This window comes from Mustelus asterias, chromosome 9 (genome assembly GCF_964213995.1).
Source record: "Mustelus asterias chromosome 9, sMusAst1.hap1.1, whole genome shotgun sequence".
Lineage (NCBI taxonomy): Eukaryota > Metazoa > Chordata > Chondrichthyes > Carcharhiniformes > Triakidae > Mustelus > Mustelus asterias.
In genome coordinates this window covers 109,340,836-109,368,202 of record NC_135809.1, presented here as the reverse complement: position 1 = coordinate 109,368,202, position 27,367 = coordinate 109,340,836, and the positions used below count along the sequence as shown (strand labels likewise).

General features: G+C 47.5%; 1 protein-coding gene, 1 long non-coding RNA gene and 1 pseudogene across 4 annotated transcripts in view; 2 read left to right on the top strand and 1 right to left on the bottom strand.

The window, feature by feature from the left end:
- LOC144498909 (uncharacterized) overlaps positions 1 to 27,367 on the top strand; it is a 60,719-nt gene that overhangs the window by 28,638 nt on the left and 4,714 nt on the right. For 2 of the 3 annotated variants that reach the window (XM_078220797.1, XM_078220796.1), the window contains exons 4-7: positions 641 to 982; positions 21,332 to 21,757; positions 22,000 to 22,380; positions 22,617 to 23,104. In XM_078220797.1, the coding sequence (XP_078076923.1) occupies positions 641 to 982; positions 21,332 to 21,757; positions 22,000 to 22,380; positions 22,617 to 22,975 (1,508 nt within the window). In that variant the 3' untranslated portion in view covers positions 22,976 to 23,104. The remainder of the gene's footprint in view (positions 1 to 640; positions 983 to 21,331; positions 21,758 to 21,999; positions 22,381 to 22,616; positions 23,105 to 27,367) is intronic. The other variant, XM_078220799.1, reaches the window with a different exon arrangement.
- LOC144499397 (U2 spliceosomal RNA) lies at positions 10,971 to 11,120 on the top strand (annotated as a pseudogene).
- LOC144498911 (uncharacterized) lies at positions 11,402 to 23,898 on the bottom strand. The gene is made up of 3 exons (XR_013498775.1): positions 23,616 to 23,898; positions 22,859 to 22,948; positions 11,402 to 12,182 (listed from the first exon to the last, which is right to left on the bottom strand). It is a non-coding gene; the product is annotated as an uncharacterized LOC144498911 (long non-coding RNA).

The following is a 27,367-nucleotide window of genomic DNA, read 5'->3' as shown; positions in this document are numbered from 1 at the left end:
AGCCTCGGTCCAAGCATGAATAGCAGAATTGAAGTTGAGGGAAAGTGAGAGTGACCATCCTTGACATCCAGACTGCATTTGCCCAAAGTTCATCACCAAGAAACTCTGGGAAATCTGGGACGGGATTTTCCGGCCTCTTGGGCGAGAGTGGAAGATCCTGCCCGAGGTCAATGGAGATTTCTATTGTGGGACCCTTGTCTGCCCAGTTAGGGCCCTGAAGTCAATGGGAATCAAAGGGTGCAGGAAAGCTTTGCATGGGTCAGAGTCTAAGCAGTAACCATTGTGGTTGCGATTCTCCCAAAGGTGAAGAATTGGCGTGAAAACTGGTGTAAATCACGACTGTTTTTTTCAGTTCAACTTCAGACTCGAATCTCCCACACTGTGCAATGCAGAGGTCACAATCGTGGATCTGATTAAAAGCATATGAGGCGAGGCCTATTCACGTCAGAGTCAGACAGTTCCAGGCCTCTGCGCCTGCGCAGTGGCCCCAATCTGTCAGTCTCCATGTTTCCTGGCCAGCTCCCCCTTCCTGGAACGCCCCGATCTCCAGCACCACCACCACACACGCCGCCCCCCACCGCGTCCGCCCGCCCCGGCAATTTTAGTCTAAATGCTTCTGTATTTCTTTTTCAACTTTCAGAATCTGGGGAATATTCAGTAGCAGCAGTAGCAGCAGTAGCAGCAGCAGTAGTAGCAGCAGTAGTAGCAGGAGCAGCAGTAGCAGCAGCAGCAGCAGCAGCAGCAGGAGCAGGAGCAGGAGCAGGAGCAGCAGCAGCAGGAGCAGCAGCAGGAGCAGCAGCAGGAGCAGGAGCAGGAGCAGGAGCAGCAGGAGCAGCAGCAGGAGCAGGAGCAGGAGCAGGAGCAGCAGCAGCAGCAGCAGCAGCAGCAGGAGCAGTAGCAGGAGGAGCAGCAGCAGGAATTTTAATGGTTATACTGCTGACATACGCACTCGCATCTTTCATTTGGCGCAGACGTAAAGGAGGTAATGTATATACTGGTGAAACCTTTTTATTGTGCAGTGACTATGTATTTGTGTGAACCTTGTTCTTGTCATTAGACTGCTAACTGCGAGCACTCTGTGTCCTGCAGTTAGAGTTTGGAAAGAAAGGGATTTTTGTGAAGGGACTTCTGCCTCCCTGGCAGTTTTGGAGGAAAAACTATCGCCCCCAACCTTCAGCCACTGGGGAGTGCTCGCTCCTTGGGAGAGAGAGGAGGAGAGGAGAGGGAAAGAGAAAGGCCCAGAAGACAGGAGGTCTTGGGCCTGGAAGCTCAGGGTCCAGCTCCCAGCTGCAGGAGGGTGGACAGATACCATCGAGGAGAGGAAGGGAAAAAAGGGGCTGCTGCCCCAACCCACCAAGGTCTGTGACTGAAAAAGGAGGCGGAGGGGGGGTGAAAAAGAAATAATTTCCATCTACCGGAGTGGGAGGTGAAAATATACCTGGACTTTTTGTTGGGCCCAGATTAAAGATTAAAGTCCCCCCACCCCCCCGGACAGGGCACCAGCCCACCTCAATGCCCTGTCCCTTGTCCTCCCTCCTGCTCCTCCGTCCCCCTCTCTGACACCAGGGGAAGAGAGCACCTGGACCCCGACCTTTCCTCTGTCCCCCAACAACAGGAAGGAGTCTAACAACACCAGGTTAAAGTCCAACAGGTTAAATTGGTAGCAAATGCCACCAGCTTTCGGAGAGCTGCTCCTTCGGCAGGCAAGTGGGAGACCTGCTCATAAACAGCAAACAGGGCATATACAGACAAACTCAATTTACTGAATAATGATTGGAATGCGAGTCTTTACAGCTAATCAAATCTTAAAGGTACAGACAATGCGAGTGGAGAGAGCATTAGCACAGGTTAAAGAGGTGTATTGTCTCCAGACAGGACAGCCAGTGAGATTTTGCAAGTCCAGGCAAGTTGTGGGGGTTACAGATAGTGTGACATGAACCCAATATCCCGGTTGAGGCCATCCTCATGTGTGCGGAACTTTGCTATCAGTTTCTGCTCAGCAACCCTGCGTTGTTGTGTGTCGTGAAGGCCGCCTTGGAGAATGCTTACCCGAATATCAGAGGCCAAATGCCCGTGACCGCTGAAGTGCTCCCCAACAGGAAGAGAACAGTCTTGCCTGGTGATTGTCAAACGGTGTTCATTCATCCGTTGTCATAGCGTCTGCATGGTCTCCCCAATGTACCATGCCTCGGGACATCCTTTCCTGCAGTGTATCAGGTAGACAACGTTGGCCGAGTTGCAAGAGTATGTACCGTGTACCTGGTGGATGGTGTTCTCACGTGAGATGATGGCATCCATGTCGATGATCCGACACGTCTTGCAGTGGTTGCTGTGGCAGGGTTGTGTGGTGTTGTGGTCACTGTTCTCCTGAAGGCTGGGTAGTTTGCTGCGGACAATGGTCTGTTTGAGGTTGTGCGGTTGTTTGAAGGCAAGAAGTGGGGGTGTGGGGATGGCCTTGGCGAGATGTTCGTCTTCATCAAATGACATGTTGAAGGCTCCGGAGAAGATGTCGTAGCTTCTCCGCTCTGGGGAAGTACTGGACGACGAAGGGTACTCTGTCCACTGTGTCCCGTGTTTGTCTTCTGAGGAGGTCGGTGCGGTTTTTCACTGTGGCGCGTCGGAACTGTCGATCGATGAGTCGAGCCCCATATACTGTTCTTATGAGGGCATCTTTCAGCGTCTGGAGCTGTCTGTTGCGATCCTCCTCATACACATCGGATGAGGATCGCAACAGACACCTCCAGCTTGGAGGAAAAGTCCACCTCCGACCCCCCCTCCAACACCATCTACCTGGCCCGTGGGCACCTCAGCGCCATGTGCAGGGCCCGGTGTTGCGGGTGCCCAGGTCCGGGCGTGGGGGGCTACGTGACCCCGAGCCGGCAGACATAACACCTCCCGGGGTGGAAAAAGAGAAGCCCAAGGGGTGGGACAGGAAGGAGAGGGGCAGAGTGCGAGGGGCATTCCCTGCCAGGGGGTTGCCTCTCAAGAAGAGGCGCTACACCTCAGGGGTGGGGGAATCTGGGTCCTGTGGGGCTCCCCACACCCCCTCCCCTAGCTGCGGAGGTGGTGGCGCCCACACCCCCTCCCAATTTGTGCCATCCCCTGCCCTGCCCCCACCCATCTTCGTGCCTTGCCCCCAAATCGGAGGCAACAGCGCGAAGAAAAAGACAGAAGAAAAACGTGCTGCCGCGGTCCTCCAAGTGGAACTCCCCCGGGGCCGGGTGAGCGCGGGGCCCCCGTCGATCTGTTCCACCCGGTGCAATTTAGCACCCCGGAGGAGTTCCTTTTCAGCCTGCTGGAGGACTGCGGAAACACCCCGTCATTTGGATCCTTGGGTGGTAGTGGAGAGGAGGGCCCCCCTCTCTGTCCAGACCTTTGATGCTGGGCGCCCCCCACATCGGACCGGAGGATTCTCTAGACCTGTGGGATGCCTAGGCATCTGAGGCAGAGCGGGGGACTGAGCTGGTGCCACCCTCGGGCCCAGAAACCAGGCAGGTGCCCGGGAGGAACCCCTCCTCCGCCGATCCTGGGGGTGGGCAGTTTGGACTAGTTGGCGGCTCCATGTCACCTGCTGTACCCCCTGCGGCAGGAGACTCGGAGTCGCAGGATGACTGCCCTCAGGAGGTAGGCTGCTCGGTGGTGGACACGGGGACAATTTAAGAGTCCTACACGGTCCCGGGCAGGTCGATGCACGACAACTTACATCTCGTCCAGGACCTAATCCATCATTCCCAGAGGGCTGGTCTGTCGAGCGCCTTCAGGAGACGGCGTTCGACAGGGTGGAGCACGAGTACCTACCCCGACCCCCACTACCCCAGTCACCCCAGCAGCCGGCTCAGGGAGAAAATCTACCTCCGGCCCCCCCATCAACACCATCTACCGGGCCAATGGGGGGGGGGGGACACGTGACCTCGACCTGGCAACAGAGACACCTCCCGGGGAAGGGAAAGCCGAAGGGGCAGGGCAGGAAGGAGAGGGACCGAGCGCGAGGGGCATCGCCTGCCAGGGGCTGGCCCTCAAGAAGAGGCGCTACACCTTAGGGGAGGGGGGGACTTGACACCTGTGGGACTCCCCACACCCCCTCCCCTTGCTTGGAGGTTGTGGCACCACGCTCCTCTCCCAATTCATACCATCCCCTGCCCCGCGCCCAGTACGGGGGCAAGGGAAAGAAAAAGGGAAAAAATAAACATGTGCTGCCGCGGTTCTCCGCACCCCCAACTCAGACTGGAGGATTCTCTGGACCTGTGGGGTGCCCAGCTGTCTGGGGCAGGGCGGGGGACTGAGCCGTTGCCACCCTCTGACCCAGAAACTAGGGAGGAGCGGGACAGGACCCCAGCTCCGCCGATCCTGGGGGTGGGAGAGTCCAGACTAGTTGGCGGCTCTATGCCGCCCGCCATACGCCCTGTGGCGGGGGACTCTTAGTCTGACTGCCGTGAAGAGGCAAGTTGCTCGGTAGTGGGCATGGGGACAATTTCGGAGTCTGCCTGGAGCGAGGCGGGGGACTGCCTCGTGCCCCCAACTGAGTCGCCCTCATCCCCTCTGGGGAACTTGGGGCCTTTATCAAAGGCCACTCTGGTCACCCCAACAGCGTCCAACTAGCCCTTGACCATTGGTCGGACCTGGCGCTGCTCGTCCGGTCCACACAGGCCGCGTCAGGCCTGGCTGGAAAAGTGGCGTTGGGAACAGAAGGTCCTCTGGGCTCATGGGGGAAGTGGACTGGCGCGTCTTGCGCCAGCGCTCCCCCACACTTAAAGTGGTGACGGTGGCACTAAGCTACTGACATGACGGTCAGCCTCAACATCAACAGCAGCAGTGAGCCACTCCACAGGTTCCAGAACTTCTTGGTCCTCCGGGACGGGAAGTATGCGGTGCGTTTCCTGCATTCCAGGAGATGACGCCCGATGGCTCCTGGAGTGGCGAGGGGGGGGGGGGGGGGGGTCTACATGAGCCACTTCACGCTCGCTTCTAGTGGGGTGGCTATCTTGTTGGCCCCGCATTTTCAGCCAAAGATCTTGGGGGTTAAGGACCCTGTGCCAGGCTGCTTGCTGCACTTGATGGTCCGCGAGGGGGGCGTGGTTACTCACTTGCTGAACGTCAATGCCCCGACCGCAGCAAATGACTTTCTACAAGAAAGCATCCGCTTGTCTCGACACCATCAATGGGGGCGAATGCATCATCCTCGGGGGTGGGGGGGTATTTCAACTGTACCCTCGAGGCACGGGTCTGCACCGGCTCCTGGCTGCGCACCCTGGCGGTGGTAAAGTTGCGGGACCTGCTCGGGATCCACGACTTGGTGGACGTCTGGAGACATCTCCATCCTGGCTCCAGAATTTTCACTTGCGTGAAGCCTGGAGGCGGAGCGTCCAGACTCGACCGCCTTTACATTGAGTGCGCACGTGTCCAGCGTCCCGTCAGCCTCCATGCGGCAGGTGCCGTGCATGGACCACCACCTGGTGAGGGCGGAATTTGTTCCGTCTCGCGTCCGGGGGCGTCCGCGTACTGGCACTTCAACAACACGCTGCTGGAGGACGGAGCGCTTCCTGGATTTGTTTCGTCGATTCTGGGCCAGCTGGAGAAGGAAGCGGGGAGGCTATCCCTCCTGGAGGCTATTGTGGGATGTGGGCAAGACTCACATCCGTACCTTCTGTCAGGAGTACACGAGGGGGTCGACAAAGAAGCGGAAAGCCAGGCTCGAGGAGTTAGAGAAAGAGGTTTGACCTGGAGGCACGCCTCAGTCAGCCCGACGCGGACCCGGCCCTGCGGCTGGAGTACAGGGAGAAGAGCGCGCTGCGGGACGACGACGGTTCCCCCGTCTCGGATCCGGAGGGCATCCGGGCTATTGCCCATGATTATTATACTACCCACTTCTCTCCGGATCCGTCCAGCGAGGATGCCTGCAGAGTTTTGTGGGAGGACCTGCTGCAGGTCAGCCCGGAGGACGTCGGCATGCTTGAAGCCCCAACATGCCTGGCTGAGCTGACCGGTGCCCTCGACGGCCTCCAATGGGGCAAGGCGGGCTGACCGTGGAGCTCTTCAGGGCGCTCTGGGACTTCCTGGGGAACGACTACGCGGTGGTGCTGGGGGAGAGCATAGCCACTGGGGAGATGCCCCTTTCATGGCGCAAGGCCATTATTGCCTTGTTGCCAAAGGGGGATCTCCGCCATCTCAAGAATTGGCGCCCGGTCTCCCTCCTCAGCACAGACTACAAAATCTTCGCCACGGCAATGGCTTCACACCTTGGCTCCATGCTGGACCACATGACCACGCTGACCAGTCTTACACGGTCCCGGGCAGGTTGATACACGACAATTTACATCTCGTCCGGGAACTTATCCACCATTCCCAGAGGGCTGGTCTGTCGAGCGCCTTCTTATCACTCGATGAGGAGAAGGCGTTCAACAGGATGGAGCACGAGTACCTACTTGGAACTCTGCAGGCATTGGTGTTTGGGACACATTTTGCCGCCGGGATCCGATTACTGTATTCTGCCGCAGAGTGTCTAATTAAGGTTAATGGGTCCCTGACAGCGCCCTTTCGATTTGGGAGAGGAGTACGGCAGGGCTGCCCTTTGTCCGGCCAGCTGTATTCGATTTGCGTGGAGCTATTCCTGTACCTCTTGGAGGAGGTAGTCAGGTTTGGCTCTGCGCAGCCTGGGCATCCGGGTGGTCCTGTCCGCTTACACCGATGACGTGCTCCTCATGTTCATGGACCCGACTGACCTGCGGAGGATACGAGAATGCCAGGCGGCGTACTCCACCGCTTCCTCCGCCGGGATTAACTGGGCCAAGTGCTCTGGACTCCTGGTCGGTCCGTGGGAAATGGACCCTCTTCTGGAGGAGCTCAGGCCTTTTACCTGGAGCAGGACGAACCTCCTCTACTTGGGGTTCCATCTCTGTCCAGCTGAGGAATCCTGGCCGGCGAACTGGCAGGAGTAGGAGGCCAAAGTCTCCGCTCGCCTGAGTCGTTGGACAGGACTGCTCCAAGTGCTGTCCTACAGGGTGCGAGTTCTCGTCATAAACCAGCTGCTCACCTGCATGTTGTTGTACAGGCTGGTCACTTTGACCCCTCCCCCTGGCTTTGTCACCAATATCCGGAAAACCCTCGTGCAGCTCTTCTGGGACAACCGACTGCACTGGGTTTCTGCGTCTCCCGCTCGGGGAGGGAGGTCAAGGTCTGGTGTGCCTCCGCACAGATAGTGACCTTTCGCCTCCAGAATGCTGTGCCCTGGTGATGTCTTTCTTCCGCCAGTTACACGGCCTGAATTATGACATGCAGCTCCTGCATATAAATCTGGGGTGTGTTCCACCCTCCTTGCAGGCATTGCCCGTCTTTTACCAGGACCTTCTCAGTCTCAAACACGGTCGCCTCGCAACGCAGCTCTCCGCTGTCAGGAGTAGCAGCTCTCGTGCGACAGCCGTTGCTCAGGAATCCAGCCGTACAACTTCAGGTGGCTGGCGGAGAGGAGGGCCATGGACGCCGGGGTGATCAGGATCGGGGACGTGCTGGATGGTGGAGGAGTGGGTTGGATGAGCCCCCATGTGCTGGCTGAGCGCGCGCGGGGATGGCCATCCGGCGCGTGGCCAAAGCCATCCAAGACCTTAGGATGGTCGTGCTCGGCCCCGAGTGCACACGCGGTCTCGAGGCGGCACAGGCATGCAGTGGGATCCCGCCGAGCAATCCCCTGCTCGGATGGAATTTCACATCGGCCCAAAGCCTAGACCCTCCCTCCTCCTCCCCCCCCCCCCCCCCCCTCACCCCGTCAGGTGCCCCTCAGCATGAGCCGCCTCATGCGAATGTCCTCTGTGTCCTTTTCCACTGCACGGAGGCGTTTCCTCCACTGTTGTGGCACGTCTTCCACTACCGCATCCTCGCCTGTCACCCAGATACACCTTGGCGGGCCTTGTTGCTGCCGGAGGTCCACAGTTGAGGTCCAAATACGGAGGGATCTCCCCCAATTATCTTGGGGACCTGGGGTGGAGGGTGCTGCATGCAGCAGTCCCGTACAACCATAGGTTCTTTCGGTTCACGGGCTCCCAAGCTTGCCCCTTCTGTGGTCTTGGAGTCCGTGGACCATGTCTACATTTTGTGTCTTAGGTTGCATTCCCTTTTTGCTTACCTGAAAAACCTTTTACTGATGTTTTGTTTGCACTTCAGTCCCACGCTCCTGATCTACAGGCACCTGGTGCGGAGGGGGGGGCGGGTTGGGATGGCGACCTCATTGTGAACCTGCTCCTGGGCCTGGCGATGCGAGGCGAGCCATCAAGAGTTCCAGGGGCGATCGACAGGGTCGTCCATCCTGACTGTCTGCCCCTCTGCTGCGGCTATATTCACAGCCAGGTGTCCCTGGAGAGGGAGCATGTGGTGTCCATGGGCACAGATGATGTCTTCCATACCCGCTGGGCACCGCAGGGGCTGGGGTGTATTATAAACACTGAAAATCATATTATGATTTAATGTTTTAAGTATCCTTTCGACTTTGTTTTTTGTTTGGGCTGTTCCCCCCTCCTTTTGGAGAGCTGCCCCTTTTAATTTGTCCCGAAGTTAATTTGAGTTTGTTTATTTGGTTGGGGAGCAAAAAAAAGAGTTCCCTGATTGAGGTCAGAATTGTCTGCCCAATCAGAGAGTCTCATGTGTGTATAAAACCGGGGGTGTCAGGTGTTCTGGCACTCCGGATTCTGATTGTGTGCCAGAGGCACTCTATGAATGAAATAGAGTTTGTAAGTAAAGGGGAATCTGGTGAAGAGACACCGGCCTCTGAGGAGATATTTCAACAGCCTCGGTCCAAGCATGAATAGCAGAATTGAAGTTGAGGGAAAGTGAGTGTGACCATCCTTGACATCCAGACAGCATTTGCCCAAAGTTCATCGCCAAGAAGCTCTGGGAATCCTGGGACGGGATTTTACGGCCTCTTGGACAAGACTAAGATCCTGCCCGAGGTCAATGGAGATTTCTATTGTGGGACCCTTGTCTGCCCAGTTAGGGCCCTGAAGTCAATGGGAACTAACGGGTGCAGGAAAGCTTTGCATGGGTCAGAGTCTAAGCAGTAACCATTGTGGTCGCGATTCTCCCAAAAGTGAAGAATTGGCGTGAAAACTGGTGCAAATCACGACTGTTTTTTCAGTTCAACTTCAGACTCTAATCTCCCAAACTCTACATTGCACAGAGGCCACAATCGTGAATCTCATGAAAAGCATGTGGGGCGAGGCCTATTCACATCAGAGTCAGACAGTTCCAGCCCTCTGATCATGCGCAGTGGCCCCAATCTGTCAGTCTCCCAGTTTGCTGGCCAGCTCAATCGCTGGCCAGCCCGGGACCCTTGTACTGCGGCCCACACAACCATCCCACTTCCTGGAACGTCCCGATCTCCAGCACCCCACCCCACCCCCAACCAAGCAGTAGCGATTCCCACAGCAGACCACTCCCCGGGAGACAAACTCCCCCCACCCCGATCACTGGCCTCCCTCCAGTCCCGACCAATCCCAATGCAGAGTGGTAGCTGGACCCCTCACCTCCACTGATTGCCCCTAGGTCCTGTCCATTATAGGCTCCGTCCCTTGGCCCCACCCCTCCCCAGGCCCCTCCCCCCAAGCCCCGCCCTGTTGGGGCTGCCACTTGCCCTCTCGGTCACACCCCTAAGCCCCACTGGGCAGTGCCATGATGCCTCCTGGACAGTGCCAGAGGGCACAGGCTGGCACAGCCAGGGTGTCCATGCCCAGAGGGCACCATCCCCCCACTGCCCGACCCCCGGGGGGGCCCCCCAATTGCCCCCCCCCCTTCACTCTTCCGGGGTCTCCCGCTAGTTCCCCGCACGTGGGGAACTACTCTAAGCCCTGGTGGGGTGGGAGATGCTATCCCGGAGAATTCTGTGTCGGGCCCGATAATCACATTTAAAATACATTAAAAATAGATTGAAATTACTTACCTCTCTTCCCGCCGGTTTCCAGCACGCTCTCGACTGCGCCTGTTCTCCGGCTGTGGGAGACACGCATGCATTCGCGAATCCTGCAAAAAGGCAGTCCGTCGCACGATTCTCCCATCCCAATGCGCCAAAATCATGCGAGCTGCTTCAGTTAACCCTAGATGTTCAATATGGGACCTGTCTGCACCTCCGCCCCACCCACCCTACCCTACCCTGCATGAAAATGCCACATTTGGGGGCAATATTTTCAGATCAGGAAGAAAGGATCTCTGTCACTGTGCAAGTTCAGGCCGAAGTTGACCATAGTTCCTTATTTGCCTGCTGCAGTCTTTGGTTAAAACTGTCTTTTAAAAATCTTTACTCTAATTTCCATTATTCTTATTTTCACCACTCCAATATGCATGCAAATGAACTGACCTATGAAATTACAGTAAATACCTCTCTGGGTCATGGGTAATTGCAGCTTATTTTCATTGGTGCTAAAGGAGTGTGGTTCACCGCATTTCTGGGCTATTTAGAGAGTTTGTTAACAGCACAGGTCTGTCATTTCAGATTCCTTAAAGACTCGAGTATCTTAAATTATGATTTAAAAGAAATGGAGCAAACCAGACCACGTTTTGTGCAAGTGACAGTTTATTGTGGCAATTTTAGTCTAAATGCTTCTGTATTTCTTTTTCAACTTTCAGAGCCTGAGGAATATTCAGCAGTTGTTATAAGTATAATTGATACACTGCATCGCTTCTCGGCCTTTTGGCTAAGATCAAGTGTAGCATGGAGAGGATGCTGCACTTGGTTGAGGTCATTAGGTTACGCTGAGGCTTCATATGTTTCATATGAAGCAATTTTTAAAAGCTAAGATGCAAATGAGCCCAAGTCTTGGAGGAGGAACCAATCAGCTTGGCTCATGTAGATCGGGCCCAGGACAGGGTGGTTTAGTCGCCCGCCCTGTCTTGTCAGCCTGGATCGGAAATGTCTCAACTTGTTGAGACTCTGAATTGGATTTGATTTGATTGAATTGGAAAAGTATTAAAAAAAAATAATTGATACACTGCTGGCTTCTTGGCCTTTTGGCTAAGATCAAGTGTAGTATCGACATGCTGTACTTGGTTGAAGTCGTTTGAAGCAATTTTTAAAAGCGGCATCTCGGCCTTTTGGCTAAGATGCAAATGAGATCAAGCCTTCACAGAATCACAGAAACCCTACAGTGCAGAAGGAGGCCATTCGGCCCATCGAGTCTGCACCGACCACAATCCCACCCAGGCCCTACCCCCACATATTTACCCACTAATCCCTCTAACCTAAGCATCTCAGGACTCTAAGGGGCAATTTTTAACCTGGCCAATCAACCTAACCCGCACATCTTTGGACAGTGGGAGGAAACTGGAGCACCCGGAGGAAACCCACGCAGACACGAGGAGAATGTGCAAACTCCACACAGACAGTGACCCGAGCCGGGAATCGAACCCGGGACCCTGGAGCCTTGGAGGAGGTGCAATGCCTACCCCAATCAGCTTGGATCATGTAGATCAAGCCCAAGACAGGAGGTGAGAGCCCTGCCTTGTCAGCTTGGATCAGGAATGTCTCACTTGTTGAGACTCTGAATTGGACTTGATTGGATTAAAAAATAATAATTGGTACACTGCACACATGTACCCTGTTTCTCACTGCAATTTGCTGTTGGCACAAATTTCGACAAGGTAATGTATATACTGGTGAAACCTTTTTATTGTTCAGTGACTATGTATTTGAGTGGACCTTGTTCTCGTCATTCTTTGGCTGCTTATTGCATGTTTTTCCCGTAATAATCCTTGTGTTTGTGTACCCAGCACGTTGTCCAGCACAGTTAGAAAAAGTAACCTGGAGTTAACATTTAGCTCTGATGGGCAATCTGGCTGCAAATCACACCCCAGTGTTCTGACAGTAATGAATTTTCATATTGTCAAATGTAAAGCGCTGTCATTAACCAGCACAGTTTGGCTTTAATATTCCTTCATGTTACGCATAGTAGTTTAGCAACACCACTAACAGGATGCTGCCATCAAGTCAAAGAGACATTCTGCCCATCACAAATGAATATCATGGTATATGAATTTCTGTGCCAGTGCAGTGGTGCTTGGCAGTCACCATTAACTGATGCATTCTCCATGGAAGTGTCTCTACCGGTCAAGAGTCCACTTGTCAACCAATCAGCATCTCATCTCATTGTGGTTCACTTTACATTTGGTATTCTTGAAAATTATCCTGATGAGTGCAAGATGAAAATCTTCAGTAAAAATGTATTTCTTTTTCAGCAACATGGAAGTTCAGTACTGCCAAATGACTAACTTAATTATAAAATGGTTACAATATAGAAAAGATCTGGCTTATCGGGTCCATTCTGGGTCTCTACAGGAGATAGTTCCACTCCCTGCTCTTGCCCCTTGAGCCCATTCAGTACCATCATGTCTGGTCTGATTGTGGCTTGAAAACCCATCACATAAATTGGTATAGAATGCATCACTATAAACTGAGTTTCAGGTGCCTAAGATTCCCCAAAGATGGGAACCTGAAAACACACTCCTGCATTTTAGTTTGGCCAACGTTTTGTTTGCTCTCATTATGTCTTCCACCATAGGGAGATTCATTTTGATACTCAACTCTAGGACATCAAAACTAAATGTCCAGTCTGGTCTGACTACCTAGCCAATTCAGTTGCCCAAACTTCGGAGCTCCTCTTTCCATTTTAGAAACCACCATATCCTTTTGTGAAGCCCTACTGCCACTAATTGCAATTGGGCTGATACTCTCCAAATAAGATTGCTAACGTAAAGTCTCACCTGACTCAGTCTGTCCAATTTCCAGCCCAATATATCTGAAAGCCCTTGAAACCTGACTTCCAACCTTGGATTCCTTCCTCAGCCCAGAAATCACAATAGCTTCTAAAATCACTACTACTACCACCCCACAAAAAAAAAAATCGACATGCATCATAAAGATACCAGAAAGCTTTCCTCCATAGTGCCAGTAAAACATCGCAGGGTCTGTTTTCAGCCTAACTTTAACAAAACTGACTGTACCAAAAAATATACACATCTATTTAACTTCCAGAGTATCCCTTCAGTGTTAGCTGCCTCTTTGGGAGGATGGAGAAAAATGTCTCTCTGAAGCTGCTGCCCCTGCTAAAAGGCAACTTTGATATCAATAGATTTGCATTCCCAGGCCTTTGTAGCTAACAGAGCCAAGAAGATCTTTAAAATAACCTTTCCTACCATGGATGAAGCCATCCTTATCTCCTGGTCTAAATTTTCTTCAAATCCCCTTGCTACAAGCCTGGCCTTTTGCCTTACAAGCTCCATCAGGAAGCAGCTTTTCCATGCAAATCCATCTGTGAGATAGAGCTCTTTGTCCCCTGTTACGATGTGGAGATGATTTTTTCCCCTCTGCACAATTTTAGAACCACCCAAAGGGATATACCTCGCCTCGTAATCTTGTACATGTATGTGTGAGGTAGTAGGAAGTTATTTGTTTTGGTAAATTAAAGCAGGATCTGATACTCTACGAACAATTAACAGGTCTTTATTTTTAAAGCTGGTGACAACCTTAAAACAAATTAACAAATGGAATAAAATCCCAATAGAATGCTGTTCAGGCACAAGACTCCCTCAGCAACAATGAAATAAATCGTTACAGAATTCAGTCACTCAACTAAAATACAAACAAGCGTCTTTTAGAAGTACAAACTTTCTCCGGTAATGCTCACATCTAGAATACTTTGAGTTGGTCTCTCTCTCTCTATTTAGATAATTTTGTGAAGACATATGAAACTGCAGGATTTACATGCCAGTTTTGCCTACCCTCCTTCTGACTCAGTAGGTAGCAAGCATACTCTGACAGTTACCCCTCTTGTCTGGGTTTATATGCCTGGAATTACCCCAGTATTCCTGTGATCTGAGTGGCTTGAGGCTGTCAATTCTCACATTTGAATTCCATTGGTTGTGTCACTATGTGCTTGCTTTAAATTCATTGGTCCAATTCAAAAGCCTGTTTTGGTTAGGTTGGAACCCTGACTGCGAGGTTTTGATACAATTGTTGCAACGACCTGCTTCTGCAGCCTGCAATTTAAAATCCACTCAAAAGATACCATTTTTTTTAAAAAAGGTGACAATGCTATATGATTCCTTCTTTTGATTTTAGCATTTCTTTTCACTATTTACATTTGTCAAACACCACATTTTAACCTTACATATGCAACTTCACAACACCCCTATCTGGTATCTCCGTGTATACCCTAAATTCACTCCAACTATGCAGTTCAACATAGTTTGAAACATTTTCATACAATTTATTGGAAGCCACCAAAACCTCACGAGCATGCGGGCTTCTACTCCTAGTAGCGTTCGTAGTCTTACCCATACTCCAAGACCTTGTCAAGCTATGTCCCCTATCCTTCTTGATATCGCGTTCTGAACTACCACTGCTTGATCTTTCCCTCCTGTTGAGAGGTTCTCAATCTCTTCCTGTGATCACATTCACTATCGTCTGAACTGACACTACGTTTCTATGCATTCCATTTTTGAACTTAGTGTTCCCAATCCATGGTCCTGACATCCTCCCCTGTATTCTGTACATTCAGCCAATGTTTATACTTTCCAGTGGTCTTCCCTGCTCTACTAATCACAGTTGCATCCTTCCATTGACTGAACCCTTCAGGCAAGTATGTCACTTTTGCACCAACTTTTGGAAGTTGTCCTTTAGGAAAAATGGCCGGTTCTATTTCATCAGAAGTATTGTGTTCCTCTACAGATAGCCTGTCTGTTTCAGCTAACTTACACTCATGTTACAGAATTATGTATCAGATGATCCTGGTTCCTCATCATGTTGGCCTACTCTTTCTAAATTTGCCAATTTGTAATCTGTACCCATTATTCTTGATGAATGTACCCCAATAGTTTGATTACCATGTTGCAAAACAATTGTTTTGCTATCTATTGTTATGGGCATAGATTTCCATTCATTGAAATTATCCCTTATAGTATACTATGTCCCCTTGCTGAAAAACAGTGTTTGATGCCCATACATTGTGCCTTGATGCTCTGCAAATTCTTTCAGAGACTTCTGCTTCCAAAAATGCTCTTCTACTTGTATGCAGTTCATTTAAATGCTCAGCAAAGGCAGAGCTAATTGTAATCCCTTCCCAAGCTGGAGGCTGGTCATTCAAAATAGATGGAATTTTCGGACTTCTACCAACCACTAATTGATACGGACTATAACCCCCAGCCATCTGCAACAAATTCTTTGCATGTACCTCTCATGCCAAGGCTGAATTTAACTTGCAATTTGGTCTATCTGCCAAAATTTTCCAGAGCATGGTGGATAGTCATATCCTGACACTTTTACTCTAGGTTCAGTCATTTTGTTGTCTCCCAGTCACTCCTTCATTAATTGGAATGCTGAGTCAAGGCTTTCTTTTCCCTTGAGAATGTCAGAACTTGCAGCCCTTTACTTGGAACCAGCAACCATTCTCTGCTACCAATGTTGAGCCTCTCACTTGCAGTCCAGTAAAAGAAAATGCAAGTCCTGCTTCTTCATAAACTAACTTTATTTTCTGATTCAACTCCACATACACATCCAATATCCAGTGCCACCTGTAACCCCCTTTATATATCCCAGTGACTACTATTAAACAATTAACATACAAATTAGGTCTCAAGTGGAAGCTTGCTGTTAACCCATTCCTAACACTGACAATTATACATTGTTCATTCGTCATTAGGGGTACTTCAAGCAATAAAACTAACTTCAGAAAGTAAATGAAAGAAAAAAGTTTAATAAAGAAACTTCAACACTTGGGGCCACACCATCTTCCCACAATTCCCATCTGCTTCTTATTTATATTGGGTCAGCTGACCACATCATTTTGTTATTCCACATTATGACAGATTCCCCTTTTTTTCCCCTTCTCAAATTAATTTAAAGTAACCATCCTCCTGTATCCCTAACAACTTTCCAGCACCTGCACCTCTTAGTAAAACAGTCGGATAACTGTAGATTTGCACCAACCCAGTTGAGATTTGAAACCTTCTTGTTTAATGCTGGCCAAATCAATTCTCAGTCACTTTTCTGTTCCATTTTTTGTTCAGTCAACATTGTCCACATAACACTCAATTGGCACCTTTTTTTCCCAATGTTGCCATGAAAAATAACTCTTAATGTGTCAGACAAATATATCCCCATATCCAACACCTCCACTAACACGTACAACATACTTTTGTCGACCCTTTTTATTTTCTTTACTTCCCAGGCCAAGGGGCAACATTTTCCTTCGTTACCTACGAAGAATATTATGAATCTGGCACTGCTCGAATGTCCATCTGGTGGATTGGCAGGTGAAGCATCATCAAACACAACTAACTTTATGTCCTCTGGTTCTCCCAGGGCTGGGAATTTAATTACACATTCCTCAAAGCTTTATTTGCCTGCAAGATGTCTCGGACTGAAGTGTGCCTCAACATATTACTTAGCTCTAGGACATTATAGCTTCCATCCATTCTTGTCTGTGTGCGTTGCCAATTTAACTGTCCTCAACAATTCTGTTTCTTTTTCATTGGCCGGTTCCTATTTTTCCATTGACCTTTCTCTGGTTATGGGAATAGGATCAGTCCCTAATGATTCTTCATTAACTCAGATTTGCTTTGTCAGACATCAAGACTGAGATATCGAAAAGCACCAGCTGCTGGACTCCCTACTTTAAATTCTGTCTTCAGCCTATTAATTACCCTTTTTTCAAACTCTTCTGTGCCACCCCATTGGAAGACATCAATACGCATCACAAGAATTCCAGCCACTTTTCCTTCATACTTCCAATAGAACATTGCAGGATCTGCTTTTAGCTGGACACAGCCAGTTTTCAGCAGTGCAGATCGTACACAAAAATACCAAACCCTTGATGCATCACTTAATTCATATGTGCATTTATTCAGTATCCACAACCATCCCTGTGTATTACCTGCTTCTTTGGGTGGCTTCAAAAAACTTTTCCTTGAAATGTTTCACTCTGCAGAAATGCTGCTTTGGTCAGTGTCACTTTCCCTGCTGTGGGTGAATCAATCCTAATCTTTCCTCTCCAAGTGTTCCTCATACCCACAGGCTACTAATCTGGCTTTTGCTTTATAAGTCCCATCTTGCAAAATTCTCTGTCCAAACCCACCAATGGATAAAGTAGACTGCACTTCATCTGGTACCTTGGTGTACACCCCAAACTCTTTCCAACTGTCCAATTCTCTTTGGCCTCGTATTTCCATGAGCTCCATTTTATTGGCAGCCACCAACACTTCTCTATCATGGGGACTTTTGCTCGTATTACTGTTATTGTTTGATTCCTAGCCTTCCTCATTAAGCTCCAGCCTCTACTATAGTGTCTGTCCCTGTCAGGGCTGCTACTCTTCAGGCCGCCATTCTCTGTGAACACAACTTCCGTCACAGATTCGTGACTCTTTCCTGGGTTTACAAGTGCTCACTGTCTCATACTCAGAACTTAAATCTCACTTTTCTGGCTTCCATCTTTCCAAACTATAGCTTTCACTTTTTGCCTTTGCTCTTGGATGTTGCACCAATGTTTATACTTTCCTGCTCTTCTGATTATGGTGGCATCCCTCCACTCACTTGACCCTTTGGGTATGTATGATACCATTGTGCCCACTTTGGGTAACTGAACCTTTGAAGTAACCGCTTCATCCTCTGCTTCACTGTTACTTAGCTGATCATCAGATTCCTCCTCATCTATAGCCGTCTGATCATCATAGTTGCTCAAGGTGTGTGTATGTGAGGTACAAGGTACTTCTTGTATTTCCACATCTTGTTCAGATGCTCCAAATTCATAATCAATTTCTACTACTCTCAAAGAGTGGGTTTGCACGTCTGGTTACCATGTTGTAGTATGACTACCTTGCCATCCATCCCTATCACTTTCCTTTGCCCATTCCACTCTTTTAGGCCCTCTCTCTTTTATAGTAGACCATATCACCTTTTTCAAACTGTACCCCCAACGGTCTTATGCGATGCCTTAGGACTCGTCTTATCCATTCTGAAACCTCAACCTTAATGAAGGCCTTTCTCTCTGCGTGCATGGCATTCAGATGTGTAGAGAAAATGGAGCTAATGCTTGTCATGAATCCTTAGACATTTTCAGTTCACGTAAGGGAAGGCAATTGTGACCTGATCTCGTAAAATGTAGATCTACACATCTTCCAAATACCACAGCTTTGTCATGCTTCAAATCAATGCTACCACTGATCATCCAGCAATAGGGGTACTTCAGTTGCAAGCAATAAAAGAACTAACTTCAGAAAATAAATCAAAGAAAAAGGTTTAATAAAGAAACTTCATTACTGTAACACTTGGGGCCACACCCTGGATCATACAAGCTTCCCACAATTCCCATCAGCTTCTTATTTATACTGGGTCAGCTGGTCATATCATTCTGTCATTGGTTACAATGTCTACCTGGTCAGCTGACCCTCACAGCATGTTACCATTGGTTACATTATAACAGATCCAATGTTATCACTGGCTGCATTATAACAAGAGCACCTCCATTCCTTTCATCAATCCTCTCCGTCTTCGCCTCAAAATAAGTTAGTTAAACCGTAATTTGCCTTTACCAATTCCGTGTTAGTTTTTCTTGATTAATCCACATTTATCCAACAGTTTTTGTCTTGGAAAATAATTTCTAAAAGTTTCCTTATCACTCTGGTTGAACTGACTAGACTGCAATTGCAGCATTTATCCGTACACCTTTTTATTGACCAAGGGCATATCATTTGCAAATCCTCTGTTCTCTAGCACCACTTTCATATTTCAGGATATAACTAGGAAACTTACTGCAGTTCATGTAATTACAGCTGTCTGCTGTGAATTTCAAAAAAATATGTATTTTTAACGTGTCCTGCAACTGAAATGATTTGAAATAACTGAAAAATACTTTTAAAACATACAGAACTGTTTGCTAGTTTTATTGATGTACAGTAATTGTTTACATAGACGATAGGAGCAAGAGGAGGCCATTTGGCCCTTCGAGCCTGCTGCGCCATTCACTAAGATCATGGCTGATCATCCAACTCAGTAACCTAATCCTGCTTTTTCCCCATAACCTTTGATCCCATTTGCCCCAGGTGCTATCTCCAGCCGCCTCTTGAATGCATTCAATGTTTTGGCATCAACTACTTCTTGTGGTAATGAATTCCAAAGGCTCGCCACTCTTTAGGTAAAGAAATGTCTCCTCACCTCCATCCTGAATCCTCAGACTATGACCCCTGGTTCTGGGCTCCCCCACCATCGGGAACACCCTCCCTGCGTCCATCGTGTCTAGACCTGTTAGAATTTTATAAGTCTTTATCAGATCCCCACTCATTCATCTGAACTCCAAGGAAAACAATCCTAACCTAGTCAATCTCTCCTCATACATCAGTCCTACCATCCCCAGAATCAGGCTGGTAAACCTTTGCTGTACTCCTCCGAGAGCAGGAACATCCTTCCTCAGGAATGGAGACCAAAACTGCACACAATACTCTAGGTGTGGCCTCACCAAGGCCCTGTATAGTTGCAACAGCACATCCCTGCTCCTGTACTCAAAACCTCTTGCAATGAAGGGCAATATGCCATTTGCCCACTTTGCCGCCTGCTGCACCCGCATGCTTGCCTTCAGTGACTGGTGCACAAGGACACCCAGGTCCCACTGCACTCCCCTCTCCCAATTTACAGTCATTCAGATAGTAATCTGCCTTCTTGTTTTTGCTTCCAAGGTGAATAACCTCACACTTCATCCAAATTATACTGCATCTGCCATTGATTAGCCCACTCACCCAACCTGTCCAGATCATTCTGAAGGATCTCTGCATCCTCGTTATAGTTCACCCTCCCACCCAACTTGGTATCATCTGCAAACTTTGAGATGTTACATTTTGTCACCTCATCCAAATCATTAATATATATTGTGAATAGCTGGGGTCCCAGCATCGATCCCTGTGGCACCCCACTAATTACTGCCTGCCAATTTGAAAAGCAACCATAATTCCTACTCTTTGTTTCCTCTCTGCCAACCAGTTTTCTATCCATCTCAATACACTTCCTCCAATCCCATGTGTTTTAATCGTGCACGATAATCTCTTTTGTGAGACTTTGTCAAACGCTTTTTGAAAGTCCAAATATACCACATCTACTGGTTCCCCCTTGTCAACTCTACTAGTTGCATCTTCAAAGAATTCGAACAGATTTGTCAAGCATGATTTCTCCTTCATAAATCCATGCTGACTCTGTCTGATCCTTGATAAAGGATTTGAGAATTTCCCCCACTACCGATGTTAAGCTTACTGGTCTATAATTCCCTGTTTTCTCTTTACCTCCCTTTTTGAATATTGGAATGACATTTGCTACCCTCCAATCTGCAGGGACTGTTCCAGAGTCTATAGAATCCTGGAAGATGACCACTAATGCATCCACTATTTCTAGAGCCACTTCCTTAAGTACTCTGGGATGTAGATTATCAGGCCCTGGGGATTTATCCGCCTTCGATACCTTCAACTTTCCTAGTACCATTTCTCTACTAATTTTGATCTCCCCCTTATTAAATTAAAATAAAAATACTATTCAAAACTTTTAAAATGTGACTATTGGTGTTCTTGTGGCAAAATAAGGCTAATTTTAAAAGAAAAGCAATATACTGTGGATGCTGGAAGTAGAAACATTAAAATGCTGGAAACTCTCAGCAGATCTGGCTGATTTGGAGGGATCACTGACCTGAGGCACTGACTCTCCCTCCACAGATGCTGCAGGACCTGTTGAGTTTCTATTTATTCTTAATTTTAAGATCTTCCTTGAAGCCAAACAGATGACTGGTAGTAGCGGAGCTTGGGTGCGGTGATTAACTTGATCTTGGGCCATAGCCAATTTTGTGCCTGGGGCCAGCTTTAACACATAACTTTCTGAACGAGCACAAAAAGGTCACAGAAATTCAATTTCCACTGATTGCAATTTGCACGGCTTTGGTCGTCTTTGGCTGAAATGCCTTACAGGGTAGGGGTGTAATAAAGCAGCACAACCTAACTGAAATCCCTGTCCTGTGTAGATATGATGTGGAGATGCCGGCGTTGGACTGGGGTAGGTCCAGAAAGAAGTCTCACAACACCAGTTAAAGTCCAACAGGTTTATTTGGAATCACGAGCTTGAGTACCACTCACCTGATGAAGGGGCAATGCTCCGAAAGCTCGTGATTCCAAATAAACCTGTTGGACTTTAACCTGGTGTTGTGAGACTTCTTACTGTGTAGATACACAAAGTATAATGTCTTCTATATATACTTCACTCAGCCTGTGGCCGAGCAAGAAAATAAGAGTCAACAAATGAGTGTTTAAATTAAGTTTTATTTTGTTTTATTAGATCCTCCAGAAATTATTATGAGCAAACCTTCCATCATTCGCCATTCAGAAGAAGTCATCACCAGTTACCTAATTCATCGATTTAAACCTCGGAACATTGCAATTCATTTATTCGTGAAGAGGATGGGGGATCAAACAGAAAAAAAGATTTTTGAATGGCATAGCCCAGAGAACAGAACCAGTTCAGCACCCAGAGATACAACCAATGAAGTGCAGCTTCTTATCAATGGCAAAGAAGAAGACCCATCCTTTCGGCCATTGCAGCCAGTATTTTCTGATAACGGAGATGGAACCTTCCAAGTACAGGGCGATATCAAAATGTATCCTGATGTATTCAGAGATAATGGGGCTGAATTAATTTTCCACGTTCACCATAAAACCTGTGCACAACCTGCTGTGAAATCTGTAACACTGGATGTTAGAGGAGGTAAATCATGAACATTATTATTAATGCTCTTTGAATCCAGTCTGGATTTATTTTGTTAACTTGTGTCTTTGAATATATGAAGTGACATGTGCTGAATAGTAATAAGGCAGATCTGCCATCTGTGGTCTCCAAATTATGGAGGATTTCACCTGTGAAATAGTATTTTCTCACTCTTATTAATGCTGAAAATTATTTTGGATTAAATAGTTGACTGTTTTCTGTTTTGTTTTTTGTTCCCAAAGTCCCACCAAAAGTTTCAAACATTGTGGTGCCACTGCACACTCATCATAATGAACTTATCTCCTTGGCTTGTTCAGTCATTGGATTTAAACCAAAACCATTAACGATAATATGGCAACAAATGAGGATGAATGGTGAGTTGAAAGAAATTGTTCGTTTGGATCAGAACAACAGAACAATAGTTGCTCCTGACCATGGGATGATGCGGAAGTGTGACCATCAAATAAGTGAGGTTGAATATGAAGACAAATCATATGGCATCACCAGTATCCTAACTATTATGCCAGATATACTTCAAGACCAGGGCACAAAGTATATCTGTGAAGTACAACACGAATGCACTAAGAGTGTGGAGAAGAAAGAAATAACTCTAGACATTACTGGTATGTAATATTTTCAACATCTTTAATGAATGAAGTGTCCTGAGCATGATGTTTCTCTAATTGAGCTTACTGTGTAACTTTTTATTTTACACTTAGCCCCATTCTGAATTTTCAGAACACAATGGATTAAATTATGTGGCCATTGGCTACAGATAGGGTAGAATCTAGACCCCAATATCTCTAATCTGCCTCCGTTAAAACCTACAGTAAGTTTGTTTTTCCTGTTTCTTATTCAGCCCCTCCAAAACTGGACATAATAACATGTACAGAAAAAATAATGGCCGGAGAACCCATGACTTTATACTGTCGAATACATTCTTTCTACCCCAAGATCATCAGAGTTACTTGGCTCAAAAGTGGTGAAATAATGACAGAAGAATCTGAAGAAAGTGAGCCAACTCTGGGAAGTGATGGACTCTATTGCTTGACAAGTAGTGTGAAGAGTCTACCTACCAGGGCTGATGTTGAGAAGACGTACACGTGCCAAGTAGAACATGAAAGCCTAATAAAGCCATCGGAAGTTAACTGGGTGCTCGATCGACTGGATAAGCAACCATTACCACAATCCCTGTGGGGAAACCACAAATCAAAATAACCATGTTTACTGGATGAAAATCAAATGAGAAAATGACCCATGATTATACTTTTGTAGCTTTCTCTTTATCATGAATCAGAGCCAACACAAATCGCACATTAATTAACAAGTAAATGATATGACTAATAGGTAAATTTTACTTTAGACAGTAGTGGCGGAACTCTACTACCTCCCCTGCCACGGAATTGGAGCTGGCGGGGTTCCAACAATGAAAATCTCCGTTGACCTCAAGTGGGAATTTCTGGCCTCGCTCGAGTGAGGCCACATAATCCCCCCCTCGATCTTGCACAACGACAAGCATTGATTTTCACTCTCTCATAAAAGTGACACTGCATAGCTGCACAGTTCCACAAAATGTTGTCCTTTATTAATACAGGGTAAGCCAGGAGTCCTATCTGACAACAGCTTTCGCCTTCATGTTTCATGAATATCAGCACCAACTCATATGTCTATGAACCCTCTCCGGTCATGACAGCCCTGATGGTGTAGCTTTCCAGATGCCAGAATTCCCTTTCAACTGACCAACTTATACCACTTAGCAGTTTGGCCACTTCTGGGAAAACATTCAGTACTTAAGCATCCCCAAGCTATTTGCACAGCTTTCCAGGATTTGGACACTCTTAGAAAGTTTGCACAGTACCTCCGAAGAGCTCCCATCTCCTTTGTCCTGTGAAACAAGAACAATTGATCTTTTCCTTGGGGTGATTTGCTTCTTCTCTGCACAAGAAATCACTTGTGTTCCTCTTTCTGTGTCTGTCTTTTTTCTCTTTGTTTGCATCCATACACCAATCACATTCACCCTCCAACTCATCTGCTTGCAGCTCTCCTTTGAACCCAGCTGTCAGCCACACAATTTGTTTATTAACTTCCTTCCTCTTAGTACTGCTTCCAGGTCAAGGGTTGCCAGGTCACATGGACCTGCATTTCTTATTATCGAAGGAAATTTCAATGAATTCTTTTACAACTGATGCAGCTATTTAAAACTCTTGAAAACAATTACAGATTCCACATAATTTTCAAGGAATTACAATTTTGTTTTGTGTTCTGCTTCTGTGTCAAAGGTCTGTTTGAAAAATAGCAGAGCATCTGACAGGCATTAGTTTGAAGTGTTCTTGCTCATTCAGGGATTTATATTGTTTGTGTGGCAGGTTTCTGTGAGCTGATAACAATAGCCTTGTTTATTAGTCACAAGTGGGTTTACATTAACACTGCAATGAAGTTACTCTGAAAATCTCCTAGATGCCACACTCCGGCGTCTGTTCGGGTACACTGAGGGAGAATTTAGCATGGCCAATGCACCTAACCAGCATGTCTTTGGACCGTGGGAGGAAACCAGAGCACCCGGAGGAAATCCACGCAGACACAGGGAGAATGTGCAAACTCCATACAGACAGTGACCCAAGCCAGGAATCGAACCCGGGTCCCTGGCAGCAGTGCTAACCAGAGAAAATCTGGTGCCTGAATGTGCAGGAAATGCAGTTATTTATCTCCTTAGCTTTTAACAAATTGAAGGTTTTTCACTTGTTCACAAGACGTGAGTGTCACTGAACAAGGTCAACAAAAGTCCATCCCTCATTGCCCTTCAGAAGGTGGTGAGCCACCTTCTTTAACAGCTGCAATTTGGGCTAGGTAGGTACTCCCACAGTGCCATTGGGCAGAAATTCCAGTAATCGAATGGCAATGTATTTCCAGGTCAGGATGGGAGAGTCATTTGGAGGGGAAATTGTGTAGTGTATTTCCATGCACCTGTTTTTTTTTATATACTTTTCCAATTCAATCAAATCAAATCCAATTCAGAGTCTCAACAAGTTGAGACATTTCAGATCCAGGCTGACAAGACAGGGCGAGCGACCAACCAAACCACCCTGTCCTGGGCCTGATCTACGTGAGCCAAGCTGATTGGAGAAGGGAGAGGTTCCTCCTCCAAGACCCGAGCTCATCTGCATCTCAGCCAAAAGGCCGAGATGCCGCCCCCAAAAATTGCTTCATATGAAACACACGAAGCCCCAGCGCAACCTAATGACCTCGACCAAGTGCGGCCGACCATGGGCTGCCGTCCATACACTTGATCTTAGCCAAAAGGCCGAGAAGCGATTTCCATGCACCTGTTACTTTTCTACAGGCAGGTTTGGGGGTTATTATTGAATGAGCCTTGGTAGTTGCTGCAGTACCTCCTATAGGAAGTACACATTACTGTCACTGTGCGCTGGCAGTGGAGGGAGTGAATATTTAAGAATAGGGTATCAAATAAACAGGCTGTTTTGTTGTGGATGGTGTTGAACTCATTGAATATTGTTGGAGATGCACTTATCCAGGCAAGTGGAGGTTATTCCATTATTATCCTGTCTTGTGCCTTGTAGGAGATGTAAAGACTTTAGGGAGACAGAGTAATGAACTTTTAACCAGTTCCTGTCACCACAGCATTTTTGTGGCTGGCCTGTTAAATAACCAAACACAAATATGATTAAAGCTTTGCAAAATCCTTATTTCTTCAGTAATTTAGTATTTTTGTTTGCCGTTCCTAATGATTCATTCTCTGCCATTTGCCTTCAGACAAGACAGGACATACATTTCTAATTCGTATGCTCCCTGGAAGGGAAGGGAAATCAGGCTGGTGAGATTGCGCTGGAAGCTCTTGACATCTACCCATTAGTAGCCCACACTTGAGGATTTATTGGAGCAGCAGCCTAGGCATGCGGATAAAATAGAGCTCAGCGATTTCCTAGCTGCAGAGCATATTTCTGCCACATTAAGATAAAACTGCCACATCTGGTCATTGCACAAACTTTTCCCTGAGTGCATCAACTAATAGGATGAAGAAAAACTATCTAATCAAATCCAATTTCAACACATCTTTAGTGCAACCATATTTTTAATCAAAATGTGAATAGTGTGTGTGCACATAGCTTGTGATTTTCTTAGGTGCCTTCTAATTGACAAGATGATATGAGTTGACTGGATCTTGTGCCATTTCCTCAAGGCAGGAGAGGTGGACCTGCTGTTGGCTGCTGAGAGCCTGCACTCTTTCCTTCTTTATGCTGGCAACTGGGGCTATCTTTGCACATAAAAATGATTACATTGAGATAAACAAAGAGCCATGAGACATTCCTCCTCAGTCTGACACACAGTCTATGGCGGCAGCTGGAGAAACTTTGAACGAACTGCTGACTATTCTCGTGGCCTCCGATGGGTTGTCCCCTATTCAAACGTTCGAAGGTGGATTACAGTGCACAGAGTGGACTCCAGTTTATCCATCAATTTCTGACTGTTCTTGGTTCTGTATATAATTAAAAACAGAAACCTTAAATCATAATGTCACTGTTTGAGAATGGGCAATGCATCTTGATCCTTCAGTCAGCAACTTGTTTTACTGCATCTCATCAGTATTACATTATTCATGTACCAACCCTTTGGGCGTGTGTGCGCTCACATCTCTGTCCTGGTCGTTGGGAGGGGAGAGAATGAGTGCTAGTTCTCACTCTACAAGACTGGATGCACTGAGCACAGCCTCACTGCATTCAGACACACTTAGAAAAAGAAGAGAAATAAAGCTTAGAATAGAAATTCAGGAATGGAGCTTATGTTAATTTTAATTGAAATAGTAATCAGGATCTCATGCTGTGTTTCACTGAAGATTAATGAAAGGTTCCACAGGACAAACCCTATGTGGCAAATACCTTTTCTGATTTCCTGTCTGTATCACCCAAAGTGCTTGCCTCAATCCACATGGCTCTCTCCACATTGAAATGTTATGTTTCAGTTTTGGGGTCTACCAAAAGTTGCCATCTTCTGATTTTAAGACTTCTTCCTTGCAGAAATCATGCAAAAAGTGCAAACGATCTGTTGTCCTTATGCACAGGAAACCTGATATATCAGAATGCAGACAATAGTGGATACAAGGGCAACCTTTGCATCATTCAGACACCGGCCCCTGCCTGAGCTTGGCATTCCCCAACTTAGCTTTGCTTCACCTGGGCAGGCAGCCCTCGACACATTCGCCACCACCGGTGATCGCTGCTCCTGCACTGTTTCTCTCCCTCATTTGCTTCTGATCACTTATCAGCAACAGATATGGGAATAGAATGGCCTGTGATTGGAAGATCAGCCCTTTGCAAAATCTTGAATTTCATTTGCCTGCATTTGAACTGACCGGCCTGTGTGCCAGCTTTTGAGCAGTAGCTTTGGGGACCACATAAAAGGCCTGCAGCCCATGGACCTTCAGTTGATGAAGCCTGGTAGCAGACAGTCAATAATGCACTGGCTTCTTGAATCTTAGTAAGAGTTTTAACAACACCAGGTTAATGTCCAAAAGGTTTATTTGGTAGCAAACACCATTAGCTTTCAGAGCGCTGCTCCTTCGTCAGATGGAGTGGAAATGTGCTCTCAAACAGG